The sequence below is a fragment of the Macrobrachium nipponense genome, chromosome 1 (genome assembly GCF_015104395.2).
Source record: "Macrobrachium nipponense isolate FS-2020 chromosome 1, ASM1510439v2, whole genome shotgun sequence".
NCBI classification, from domain to species: domain Eukaryota; kingdom Metazoa; phylum Arthropoda; class Malacostraca; order Decapoda; family Palaemonidae; genus Macrobrachium; species Macrobrachium nipponense.
In genome coordinates, this window is record NC_087200.1 from 189,287,894 (window position 1) to 189,301,372 (window position 13,479).

At 42.4% G+C, this 13,479-nt stretch overlaps 1 protein-coding gene across 1 annotated transcript in view; it reads right to left on the reverse strand.

The window, feature by feature from the left end:
• The window catches only part of LOC135220322 (pseudouridine-5'-phosphate glycosidase-like), a 77,579-nt gene that overhangs the window by 17,754 nt on the left and 46,346 nt on the right, over positions 1-13,479 (reverse strand). Inside the window, 4 exon segments of the mRNA XM_064257560.1 lie at positions 5,526-5,558; positions 5,561-5,753; positions 5,890-5,937; positions 5,939-6,031. Of these exon segments, the coding sequence (XP_064113630.1) occupies positions 5,526-5,558; positions 5,561-5,753; positions 5,890-5,937; positions 5,939-6,031 (367 nt within the window).

Sequence of the window (13,479 nt, forward strand, 5' to 3'; positions counted from 1 at the left end):
CAAATATTTTTGTTTTATTCGGACATGAAATTGCGCACATTTTCATATGTAAAACTCTATGAAATGCCTAATATGAAATGGAGCAAATATTCCGAGAATGGTACGTACGCATTTCTGAGATTTGTGGCGGAGAATTAACCGCGCGCGGAGGGAAGGAAAGACTTTTTTTTAAATTCACCATATATCTAAATATTTTGCTAGAGATTTCGAATTTGTTTCAGATGAAGATAAATGACTGAATATTACTAGACTGTAAAAGTTTTAGCTTACAATTGCGTTTTCGACCATTTCGGTAGAGTCAAAGTTGACCAAACGTGGTTTTTTTCTATTTATCGTGATTTATATGCAAATATTTCAAAAATGAGAAAAGCTACAACCTTCAATTATTTTTGTTGTATTGTACATGAAATTGTGCACATTTTCATATATAAAACTTTATGTAACGGCTAATTTAAAATAATGCAAACATTACCACAATCGCACGTATGATTTTTTCGGAAGAGTTACCGCACGGACATAAAGAAAATGTTATTTTTTTCATAAATTCACCATAAATCGAAATATTTGTTGCAAAATGAAGGTAAATGCTTGAATATACTAGAATATAAGCGTTTTAGCTTACAATTGCGTTTTTCGACCATTTCGGTAGAGTCAAAGTTGACAGAAGGTTGAAATTTTGGCAATTATTGTTATTTATATGAAAATATCTCAAAACTGATAAAAGCTACAACCATGGGTTGTTTTTGGTTGTATTTTGCATGAAATTGCGCACATTTCCATATATAAAACTTTATATAACGGCTAATTTTAAAATGGTGCAAACATTACCACAATCACATGTATGATTTTTTTCCCCTTGGCACAAAAAGTTACCGCGCGGACGTAAGGAAAAAGTTTTTTCATAAATTCACCATAAATCGAAATATTGTGCTAGAGACTTCCAATTAGTTGCAAAATTAAAGTAAATGATTGAATATTACTAAAATATAAGAGTTTTAGCTTACAATTGCGTTTTTCGACCATTTCGGTAGAGTCAAAGTTGACCGAAGGTTGAAATTTGGCAATTATCGTTATCTATATGAAAATATCTCAAAACTGATAAAAGCTACAATCATGAGGAATTTATTGTTGTATTCTACATAAAAATGCGAACATTTTCATATATAATACTTCATGTAACGGCTAATTTACAAAGGTACAAAAACTATGTCAAAGTGACGAAATAATTTCAGATATATGTCACAGATACTTTTTAGTGCGGCAAGAACGAAATTCGCGCTGCGCGCCTGCGTAACGATTGTAAACAAAAACAACACCTTGATCATGAACTCCCCAGCATCCCCCAAGGCGCATGATTCAAAAGTTTTAGGCTGGTGGTAGGCCTATAAGTATTTTTCCGCGAATTTTAAAAAAAACTTTTGTAAGTCGACGTAAAATACGTCCAGTCGGCACACGGGAGACAAAAAATGTCGACGTAAAATACGTCCAGTCGGCGTAAGGAGGGTTAAAATACTATCACATACAAATTTTGTAATTATAGTTATATTATTATTTTTTTTTTTGTTTTTTTTGTTTTTTTTGTTCTATCACAGTCCTCCAATTCGACTGGGTGTATTTATAGTGTGGGGTTCCGGGTTGCATCCTGCCTCCTTAGGAGTCCATCACTTTTCTTACTATGTGTGCCGTTTCTAGGATCACACTCTTCTGCATTAGTCCTGGAGCTACTTCAGCCTCTAGTTTTTTCTAGATTCCTTTTCAGGGATCTTGGGATCGTGCCTAGTGCTCCTATGATTATGGGTACGATTTCCACTGGCATATCCCATATCCTTCTTATTTCTATTTTCAGATCTTGATACTTATCCCCATTTTTTCCCTCTCTTTCTCTTCAACTCTGGTGTCCCATGGTATTGCGACATCAATGAGTGATACTTATTATTATTATTATTATTATTATTATTATTATTATTATTATTATTATTATTATTATTATTATTATTATTATTATTATCATTATTATTATTATTATTATTATTATTATTATTATTATTATTTTTATTATTGATTGCTGCTTCAGCACTATTAATCTTGTAGAGAGTCTTCTCTATTTTTCTGATGACGGCTTTCTCGTTGTTGCTTAGATGGCGAGCAATGCACCAAAGGGCATGGTAAAATTCAGTTGAGTCATTTGGTTTATTATTGCTTATACAATTCTCTCTCTCTCTCTCTTCAACGCGACATTTCTTCCTGATCCACAGGACATTATCAAGCGATGACTGCTGAGGTAGAAGCCAATCAAGAGGCTCCCAGTGATATCCCCCGCCTGAGAAGGTCTGCAAGACTCGTAAACGCTCGCCATAGGAGTCACCTTCCCAGGAACCAATGAAAACTTGACCTGCCGGAGAGGTTCCCAAGACCGTACTCGAGAACCCGCAACATCACGATATAAGAAGGACTCGCCACTGGAATTCAGTCCCTCAGCAGTCATCGCTGATAACGTCCCTGTGGGGAAATCAGGAAGAAACGTCGCCGCTGGACGAGAGAGAGAGAGAGAGAGAGAGGTGAGAGATGAGTGACGGAGAGATAGAGAGAGAGAGAGGAGAGAGAGAGAGAGAGAGAATTGTATAAGCAATAATAAACCAAATGACTCAACTGAATTTTACCATGCGCTTTGGTGCGTTGCTCGCCAGTCTAAGCAACAACGAGAAAGCCGTCATCAGAAAAATAGAGAAGATTCTCTACAAGATTAATAGTGCTGAGGCAATCATTTTTAACAAAACCTGTCTACAAGAGGGTCTCCTTCTGAAATATTATTACTATTATTGTTATTTTAAAATATTAATAAACATTGTACATACTACATGTAACAAAAATTCTCTCATCTCAGTTAAAAAAGAGAGAGAATTATCTTTATTATTTATTGTTATTCAATTTACACACAAAAGCTTGACAACATATATATTACATAAAAAGATAAACAAACACTTTTGCAGGGTTTCTCCAGAATTCGAAAATGTTACTTTTGCATTTGCGCATCTGTGAAATACTCGTGTATGATAATCAATTAGATTCCAATGAAAAATTAATTCTATTGTGAATTTGCACAACTCAAATCGCCTAAGATTGAGGTATTACTGTACTCAGAATTTGTCACTTATTCTAGTTCTTAACTATTTTGATACTGTATTAGCCGTAATTAAAACTTTATAAAATAAAATAAAATCATGCATAACTTGGTAAAATTTACGACTCTCTTGTAAAAGAGGCCCCACAAGGGGTTGTAAATAGCCTCTTTCAACTTTTCAGAGAAGGTAGGTAAAATCTTTTAGAATATTTTTTTCTTACACCATGTGCATTTCCATATCTTCCTCTTTCCACTCATGTGTTATTTTCTTGAATTGGCCAACCTCAAAGTTTCCCCGGCCTGGGGTGCCGCATATGCTTTTCTCACCTGGCTCTAAAGGGGTAATAGCCCAAGATTGGCCAAACAGGCATTAGTTCCTATTACTTCAACAACAGGCGAAGAGATCGATTTCACTATTGTCCATTGTTCTACCCCAGACAGTAGGAGGGAAAGCCATCTACGTGTCCTCATTTCTGAGCAGGGACCTTAACATGTAGAATTTTTAAATACTGTCTTCCGTGGACATTACTCACCCATCATTGCTAGGTTCCTAGTGCAAAAACTACAGACATTATCTATCTGACAATATCAGTCTGTATGGAAGATATGGTTAAATAATATCCAATCCATGCTGAGAGCCCAGTTGAGATCTCCATGGAAACACTTAAATTTTCTTATATACCTCTTTGAAGACAAACATGTTGCTGTTACAACAATCAAGGCATTCACAGCAGCATTAACAATGAAACTGACCTTTATAATGGTGTTAGTACCTTCCAGAGATGGGTAGTGGGATTCAGAGCTACCTGGGAAAGTCATATATGCAGGATATTGGACATTGTCATGAGTAACATGAAGGATCTTCAGCTTTAACCTTCAAGGGTTATTTGATACTACCTGGGGAGAAATAATGGATTGCAAAGCCAACAACTCCAGAATGCTCCATTTTACAAGGAAACAAAATAACCAGGTTAAAAAAAGGAAATGTTTTGACAATAGCAAGTCATCCAAAGAGCTTAAAATGTGTATGAATGGCAACCCATGAAATTAGAGCCCTCCTTCCTTGAAGACTATAAACAAACATGGATAAGGCCTTTATTTTAAATGGTATCTGATAGTATCAATCCTCTTTTCTTGTTTTTATTTAAGACACTGCTCAAGTGGTTGGATTTGTATTTGTTGGGATCATCCTAACTATGAACAACATTCTGAGTTATCAGAGCCATGGTTCCCGACTCATACCAATCCAAATTACTATCCTACATCCTATAGTCATAAGCAAACATCTTTAATATTGAGCAATTCAGCCTCAAACCTATACTGATTCAGGCATGAATATAATTGATGAGGTTTTATTTATACTATACGTACTTATAAACACAAAAGTTTTTACATATGGGTTCATAATCACTATGGAGCGTTTCCTCCACTCAACCAACAAAATCTAGCAGCTACTTTAAGGTTACTCAAAAACTAATGAAAGTAAGTGATGGGTTCATGAAGGTTCAGGTGGTGGGGCAATTAAGCCATGACATCACATATTACTTCCATTTGCTAGACAAAGACTGCCGGAGTCTGGAGACATACAAAGACCAAAAGTAGGCCTACATAGCTGATGAGTTTGAGCAAATATGTACAAACTATTTTTGTTACAAAACTCATAATTGCACACAAAAATCTGTAACGTGTATATGGCCTATACAGGGAGTCCCCAGTTATCGGCGGACTTGGTTAATGGCGATCCAGTTTTATGGTGCTTGTCTAGTGCCATAAAATCGGCAATTTATGGTGCCATAACAGGCCAAGTTTTGGTAGTAGAGTTAAGGCGCCAAAACATACCTAACAAGCGCTATTAACCGGATATAGGCGCCATTAACCGAAACTTAGTGTCATAAGTACCATAAATCACCAAGTTTCAGTTAATGGCGGCTTTCACTTATCAGCACCCTACCGAGAACAGATCCCACCCCCCTTTACCGGGGACTGCCTGTATTGCTCTATGCAGTGGAGCATGGGCATTTATCATGGAAAGCACACAATAAATTTTGAGATTTTTATCTAGATTGCACTGGGTAGATAATAAAAATAAGAAAGTTGTAAAACATATTGAGATGGTTTAAGCATGTGATAAGGATGGGAAAAATTATTTAGTCAGAATTTATCAAGTGTATGGACGGTACCTAGGCAAGATGATAAGAGAAGCTACAATATACTGGATGATTCCAAGATAAAAGTTTGTTTAAAATAAATTTAGAAGCAATAGGGATTAAACCAACTCATGTTTCTCAAGACTAAAATCTGTCTAAAGTGCTGATGGCATATTATGGGATGGCAGTACCAGTTTTGAAAAGCAAATATTTCTCCCTAAGCTTTCTGAAAACTTGTTACCTGCAACCACACCAACCTTGTGTTTCTAAATACTCTAAAGTTCTTCCACATCCAAGATACTTTTCACTCCTGCTGAGACAACTGTTACTGGTGTCCTGCCAAGTTCAGTTAGATCTGCTGAGATGTCAAATGAACTTTCAGCTCCTCTATGAACTCCTCCAATGCCTCCAGTGACAAAAAGATTAATTCCAGCCTTTTGTGCAACAAGCATTGTTCCTGAGACAGTTGTACCACCATTTATACCCTATTATAAAAAGAAATGAACAAAATGGCACTTTTACAAAATAAATAAATTTTAAAAAGTTATATTGAAATAAATTTAATAACAGAAAAATATCTCATACAGCATCAAGAAAACCATGCATTACACAAATAATTACCTTCGCCATGACATATGGGAAATCTCTGCGTGATGTTTTCATACAATGGAATTTTCTTCTCAGCTAGAATTTGAAGCTGTTCCTGTGAAAGGCCAACATAAACTTTTCCCTCTATAATTCCAATTGTAGCTGGTAAAGCTCCCTGAAATTAGACAATATAACATCACACGAGTACATCCATAGCAAAATCTAATAAAACAAATTTCACCTTTTGAAAAAGTTATTGGACGACAAAAATATTTCACAAATACAAACACCTTAAAAGTTATAAAATACAAAAGTCCATTGTGCTCTCACACACTGCCCCATGAGGAAAGAAACCAAGGAGGAGACTGAAAGGCCCATGCAATTGCTTATAAACAACAATTTCTAACATTGTATGGTTGAATGACAAACCCAAGTTTCCTTAAATACAAGCAATCCCCAGTTATCAAAGGAGGTTCCGTTCCTATGGCCTGATGATAAGCAAAAATCACTGTTAACTGAAAATCAGAGATTGTTGGCAAAAAACTGTGATTTTTGGCACTGATAATTAACTGGTTCATAGAGCCTCTGTTGGGTGTATGGCGCTGATAGTACTCTATTATTGGTGTCAATAACCAGAAATTGGCCCATTTTGGCGCTAAAAATAATGACCAAAGTGGGTCCATAAAACTATACTACAGAAAATAATGACTAAAGTGGGCCCATAAAACTCTACTACAGAAAATAATGACCAAAGTGGGTCCATAAAACTCTACTACAGAAAATGACTAAATTGGGTCCATAAAACTCTACTACTGAAAATAATGACCAAAGTGGGTCCATAAAACTCTACTACAGAAAATAATGACCAAAGTGGGTCCATAAAACTACTACAGAAATTACATCCTTTTCTTGCATTGTTGGCAAAGACGATACGTTGTTGAACTTCTGCTCGTCGTTTTCTGTGATGTCGTGGCTGAGAATGCAGTAGTCGTTGTCGTAGCCTGTGTTGTTTTTCTTCCTTTCCAGAATCAATGTCTAATGACAAGGTATTAAGAGCAATCCAACCGTAATCCAAAGGGATGCGTAATTCGTCACAAAATCAATCAAATCAAAGGTGCAAATGAAGGCGGGCAAGACCAAAAAGGAGTTCGCTGTGGATACACTGTTACTCCACCTGCGAACGATAAGTGATTGACGTGAGAGGGCAGGTGTGACCGGCCCGTGAGGCAGGGCTACCAGCGGTGGGCTGGTAACTAGGTAACGAGGGTGTTTGCCAGGAGATTGGCAACACTGATCGTTTATTTTAACCAAAGATTTGGTAAATTTTTAATAAATGATGGTTCGGGCTGGTAAGTGACCAGGGCTTATTCAGTTCAGGGGTGTATTGCAATATTGACGATCTGGTAAAAGTAATAATTCTCCTGATGGGAGGAACTCAATATGGTCTGGTTCCCTAGAAAGGGCCGACAGTTCAGATATTCTAGCTCCTGAGGCCAGACTTATTAGGAATAATGTTTTCCTTAGGAGTTATATAAGTACATGACTCATTAACAGTGTCTGAAGCTAGCTTAAGGACATCATTAAGAACCAGGAGACCGTTCAAGGTCTATCTATTGGTCTAAGTCTGGCACAAAGCCCTAAGAATAGAGGAAAAAATACGAATCTGTAAGATCAATATTAAATCCAAAATTGGAATATTTTCTTTAGTACCGATTTAGTGTAGTAATAGTACTAGCTGCTAATCCTTTCTCGAACAAGGTTCTGAAGAAGGTTGTCGCCAGATTCGTAGTCATGGTTTGTGCTCCTGTGTCTTTCAAAAGGTGGCTAGCCTCTTCACTGCTGAATCATATTGACGTAGTGTTGATTCTCGTTAATCTGATTCTAGGAACCGGATGTTTTGAGGATCAATGTTGGCATCTTTCTGTGCCGCAAAACTTCATGAAGTCCATAAAGTTAGGGCTTTCTGAATTCCAGAGGAGTTTGTCCGCATCTGTACCAACTGCTTCAGTTTGGGATTGGGAATCCGTGTGGCCGGAGTCCCAATTCCACTAGTAGAAGGAACCAATTGCTCTTGGGCCAGTTGGGAGCTACTAGTGCAATCTGACCTTTGAAAGTCCTGAGTTTGTTCAGGACCTCAATTAGTAGGTTCAACCCGGAGGGAAGAGATAAATCCTTTTCCAGATTTCAGTCTATTGCCATAGCGTCTGTGGTATAAGCCAGAGGGTCCAGGTTGGGAGCCACATAGCATGGTAGTTTGTGGTTGATTCCGTGGCAAAAAGGTCCACTTGAAGCCCGGGCACCTGTTTGGCAGATCCATTTGAATGACCCTCCGTCCAGGGTCCACTCCGACTCCAGCGGAGTAGTCCTTGACAGAGCGTCTGCCACTACATTTCTTACTCCCGCTAGGTGGACCTGAGTGGCCGATAGGTGCCATTTGTTCCTGGCCGCTAGGGCAACAAATATGGCTATTATTATGTGGTTTACATGGCTTGACTTGGAACCTCCCCTGTTTATGCAGTGGACTACCACTGCACTGTCCAATACTAGCTTGATATGGATTTCTTTGCTGGTAAGAGTTTCTTCAGTGTTAGAAACTGCCATAGCTTGCAGTACATTAATATGTAGCTGGCAGAATGACACTGACCAGGTTCCCTGTTTACTTTCTTGTACTGTGAGTATCAGCCCCAGCCGCTCAAGGAAGCGTCGTATGGACTACTAGGGCCGGCGGAGGAAACTGTAGAGGTACTGATTTCGACAGACTCTTGACTTCAGTCCAGGGCAGAGTCTCTTGCGTAAGATCTCCGGGATACGTGATACTTTGCCCCGGGATCTTCTGTTCGCCCTCGATTGCCAAACTCGATTTATATCTTTTAGCTTGGCTTTCAGTAGTACATCCGTAACTGATGCAAACTGGAGTGAACCATAGGATTCTTTCCTGGTTTCTCCGGACGTCTGCATGCCTTTGAGAAATTGTCTTGTAGCCTTGGCTATTTCTCTCCGTTTTACCGGCAGAATTGATAGGGTGTGCGAGTTTAGGTCCATTGGATTCCTAGTCACTGAAAACGTGGTGTGGAGTTAGACAGGACTTGTTCCTGTTTACCTGGGAACCTAGGTGTTCCAGGAACTTATCACTTGACTGTCGCCTTGCGGCATTCTTTGAGTCTGTGGCCCAAATGAGCCAATCGTCCAGATAGGCTACTAACATTACCCTTTGAGTCCTTAACTCCTGGACTACTGTTTCCGCTATTTTCATAAATATTCTGGGCGCTATGTTGAGCCGAATGGGATTACTTTGAAGGAATAAGCCTTCTTTCCTAGTCTAAAGCCTAGGAAGGGGCAGAAGTGTCTTGCTATCAGGATATGATAGTAGGCGTCTGTAAGATCTATAGAGGTGGTGATGGCCCACGGGGGAAGTAAGGTCCGCACCTGCGAGACGGTCAGCATTCGGAAACTTGTCGCAATGAATGAATGAGTTTAGATGGGACAAGTCTAGGATTATTCTTAGTTTGTTCGAGTCTTTCTTTGGAACGCTGAACAAGCGCCCTTGAAACATCTTTCAAGTTTTAGACTTGAGATCACTACCCGTTTTTTTTTAAGTAATTCTTCGGGTATACTCTATCCGTTCCGCTGTTGGTCTTTGGTAAAAGGTGTTTGGGGGGAGGACCTTTGTATCGAGCTCATCCCAGACCTTTGGTCACAATACTCTGGGCCCAGGTGCTGAACCCCCACCGATGTCGGAAGAGGTACAGCCTCCCTCCTACCTGAGGAGTCTCACTGGTTGGCGGATGGAATGCCACCACGGGCTCCCCGGAAGCCTTTGCCTCGGTTGGAGGCTCTTCCGCCACCTCTGTGTCGGAAGGCTCCTCTGGCACACCTGCGTCTGGCAAACCTGTTGTACCCTTGAAACGCTTGGGTTTCAAAGGTAGCATTGTAAGGCGGGCAAAGACAGAGAAGGAGGTCGACGCCTGGGGTTGTTGAGCTGGCTGAGTCAGAAGCACAAACTGCTGTTGCGGTTGTGCTTTTGATGTTGACGGTTGACTCATTTGAGCCACCGGAACCGCCTGGACCATCATATGTGGTTGAGAAGAAATTGGAAGGGTTGGAACTTCCTCAACTTCTTACCTTTGGGATTCGTTTCCAGGCAGATCGGTATTCCTTTTGGGAATGAGTCCCAACGAATCTTCAGACTCTGGCTCACCCTCCCCACTGCCTCCGCAAGACCTCGTTAACGGCGGAGTCAGGGAAGAGGTTTGCTCCCCAGATGGAGGATCCAATTAGCTTATTCGGCTCATGCGAATGGACGCTTCAGCCAGAACTTGGGCTTCCTACAGTTCCGCCTTGCTACGATAAAGTCATACAGGTCACACTGTACTGTGTGAAGCAATGACTTTGTCAGAAACTTTGAAACACCTCATCTTCGTAGATGAGCGATGTCATATTTCCGACATGGTGGGCGGAGTTGAGGGGACCTACTCAGCCTCCAATTCTGGTCGTCCATTACTCAGCCTTGATCAGGTTGTCCGGGAAGCCTAGGAAGCCACTCGCTGAACAATGTGAACAGTGTGTTACCACAGTCCCGCGCCAGCTTACCGCAGAAAAAGTGGCAGGTGCGTCTACCCAACAGTCCGTGCTTCCGGGGAGCAGAATGGAAGGCAAATCTGTTTTCCCGGAGCTGTGGCATTGGTTTGTCCTCCACGGCTGCCTGCATGGTTTAGCTCAGCCACTTTGGATAGACACGTCAGGGTCAAAGGAGGAAGGTTCTACATTCTCATTAGGCTAAGGCCCCACCGAATCCGTCGCTCGGCGCGTCGCGGTGCGTGCAACACGGCTATCCGTCTACAAGCGGTCTCCGTCTTCTGCGAGTGTGGCCCAACCAGAAAAACGAGTGACGGTTATAAGACGGACAATTCAAACTTCACCAGTACTTGCCGTTATGAAGGGAGAGCGCGAGGTTTTCCTCTGACTCGGTGCGTCAACCAAATTAGAGGCGTTGAACAGTAGGAAAATCTGGACTTATGACATAACTTTAGATGAGAAAGAGTGGAGAATATGCAAAACTCTTTCATAAGTTACGATTGCGTCCAGACAAGTTTTTTTTTAATATTGTCGGATGCTGCCGAAAACCTTTGACTTAATTCACGAGGGCATTATACTCGAATATCAAAATTGGATACCAATTACAGAAGATCCGTATCAACGTAAGAAACTTGTAGTAACTCTGAGGGAAGGATTACTGATTTCGAAATTAAAGTTGCACTTTATTTTATTTAATACAAAAATTTAAGATACGTAGAATTGTGTGTGAACTGAACACTTTGATACAGGAACTTCTGAAACAAAGATATTTACATAAATGTATCCATTAGAATATAATAAAAAAATTCTTTAATCCTTTATCATAACCACAAATCATCACATTTGATTATAACTCAAAGTTGGGCCCGGTGGTTCAAATGCAGGTGTTGTAGGTCTACCACAATTTCTTCCTTCATGCGGACCCCCAGCTCGGAGACGCAACGTCCACGCGCGGCTAAAAACAAAATGTTTTGTTCCTTGCGCGTCTAGTCCGGTTAACGCACCTGACACCACGCACGCTCATGCGCCATGTGGGGCCACTCGTGTTTGAACTATAACAGTTGATCGAACGCACAAAACGCGTAGCCGTGTTGGACGCACGCGATGCGCCGCGAAGGATTCGGTGGGGCCTTAGCCTTAGGGACCTTGGATCTGGCCCCTTTTGAGGTGGACGCCTCAGGGTCAGTGGGAGGAGGGGGCTGAGCCTCTCCTTAAAAGTCTTGGTCCTCGACCCCTTTAGAATGGGAAGCCAGTTTAGCCTTGTCAGCACCCCGGGATGGTGAGCCGGAAGCTTACGGACAAGGCTGGTACCTGACTTCTTAGACAGGGACTCTGAAGCGATTTAAAGTCTCGCTTGCCTTTGACTTTAGGGATCGCCAAGGTGGACTTTGGCCTGACTGACTGAAGTCCCCCACCCGTGAATCCCTGGAAAGAGGTTGAAGTCGAAGGGGAAGAAGCTCTAGATGGGCTCAAGTAAAGCCCTTGAGCCCTACAGTACCTGCCTCACAAACATTCTTACCGTTACCCATGCCTTCAATAGCCATGGGCTCGAGGTCCAAATCCAGAGCAGCTACTTCCTGCGTGACTTCCTGCGTGGACGCCTCCTCCAGGGGCTGAGCAACTGCCTCTTGAATGGAAGCGATCAGAGGAGCTGCCACTTCGGGGTCCACGGATGACGTGCTCTTCCCGCCGGGGAAGATGAGAGTGGCCATCTCCTTGGAAAGGATGTAGGGTTGGCCCTTGGCAATGTTACAGCCAAAACCCACCAAACCCAGGCCTTCAGGGTGGCTAAAGCAGTCTCCCGGACCGCTTGGACGCCCTGAAAAAGAGGGTTAACGTTAATACTTAAGACTAACCTAGGTTAAACCGTAACTTATTCTAAAGGTCATATCAAATTGACATAAATTTCATTGGTCCTCATTGCATTACTGTGTGAACTCCGGAACGCCACCTACCTCAGAGGAGATTGTCTACGAGCTCGTAGCTTATGAGGGCAATTCTCATGGTGCCATACCTAGGACTCGTTAAGGCGGATCGCACCAGGTGGAGTGGGTCCGCAGACCTCGTGGCCCACAGGGGTCTTGGAGGACAAGCGTTGCAGCCAGCCTCCATACAATGGGTGACCTGTAAGTGAAATGATACATGAGTAACACCACTAACCTTCCGGACTAGGTCCGTGGTTGTGATATGCCATGACGCCAGAGTACTCCGGTGTTAATAAGTAACATGGTCCAGTCTCGACCTGCCTCTTTAGCCGTGTACTGTGGTGAGGCATCTGGTAGGATCGGTAGGACAGAGCTTGAAACAGTGTTTCCGGCGATGCCGGAGATCAATTTAATCATGAATTCAGGATAACCACCTTTCCATACGCCGGAGGATGGAGTAGTCCGAACAAGCACGGGTGTGGAGCAGGGGGAAGGGGGAGACCAGGAAAGGAAGTTACACGGCGGGAGGAGTTTGACAAATCTCCGCCGTAGGGTAACTAAAACTAGAACAAGGTGGGAGATGATCCCTAGCGGGGTTGGAGGACTCCGCCCAACCAAAACTTAAACTAAAGGCGATGGATGTCATATATGTAAAAGAACATGCATGCAACATAGCGTACCCTTTAAGGGAGGCCGGAGCCTCCACAATAATCAACCATACCAAAGCAGGCCTGACTACGCCGGGGTCCTGCATCCGCCGGAGTAGTGGGGGATGGTGACTAATGATAGGGAAACGCGACCCGAGAGCCGAGGAGAACCGAGCTCCACCGAGCTGGTGGCCAACTGAGGCTCGGCCGAGCAGGGCTCCCCCCTACTCCTCTGGGGAGAATGGCAGGGTAGCGGGCCAGCTCACCGAGAGCCCTCCAGCCACGTCCCCTGTCCCCTTGAGGGGGGGGAGGGGGAGGTTTTTGCTCGGATCGGCTGCCGAGACAGCGTCGAGCGAGCGTCCCTCCCCCAAGGTGGGGGAAGAGGGACTGGAAGGGTCGGAAAGCGGGGTGGCTCGTACGAGGGTTGCCTGGAACTCTCTCGGCGGCGTGAACATCCACGTGGTGAAAAAGGCCAG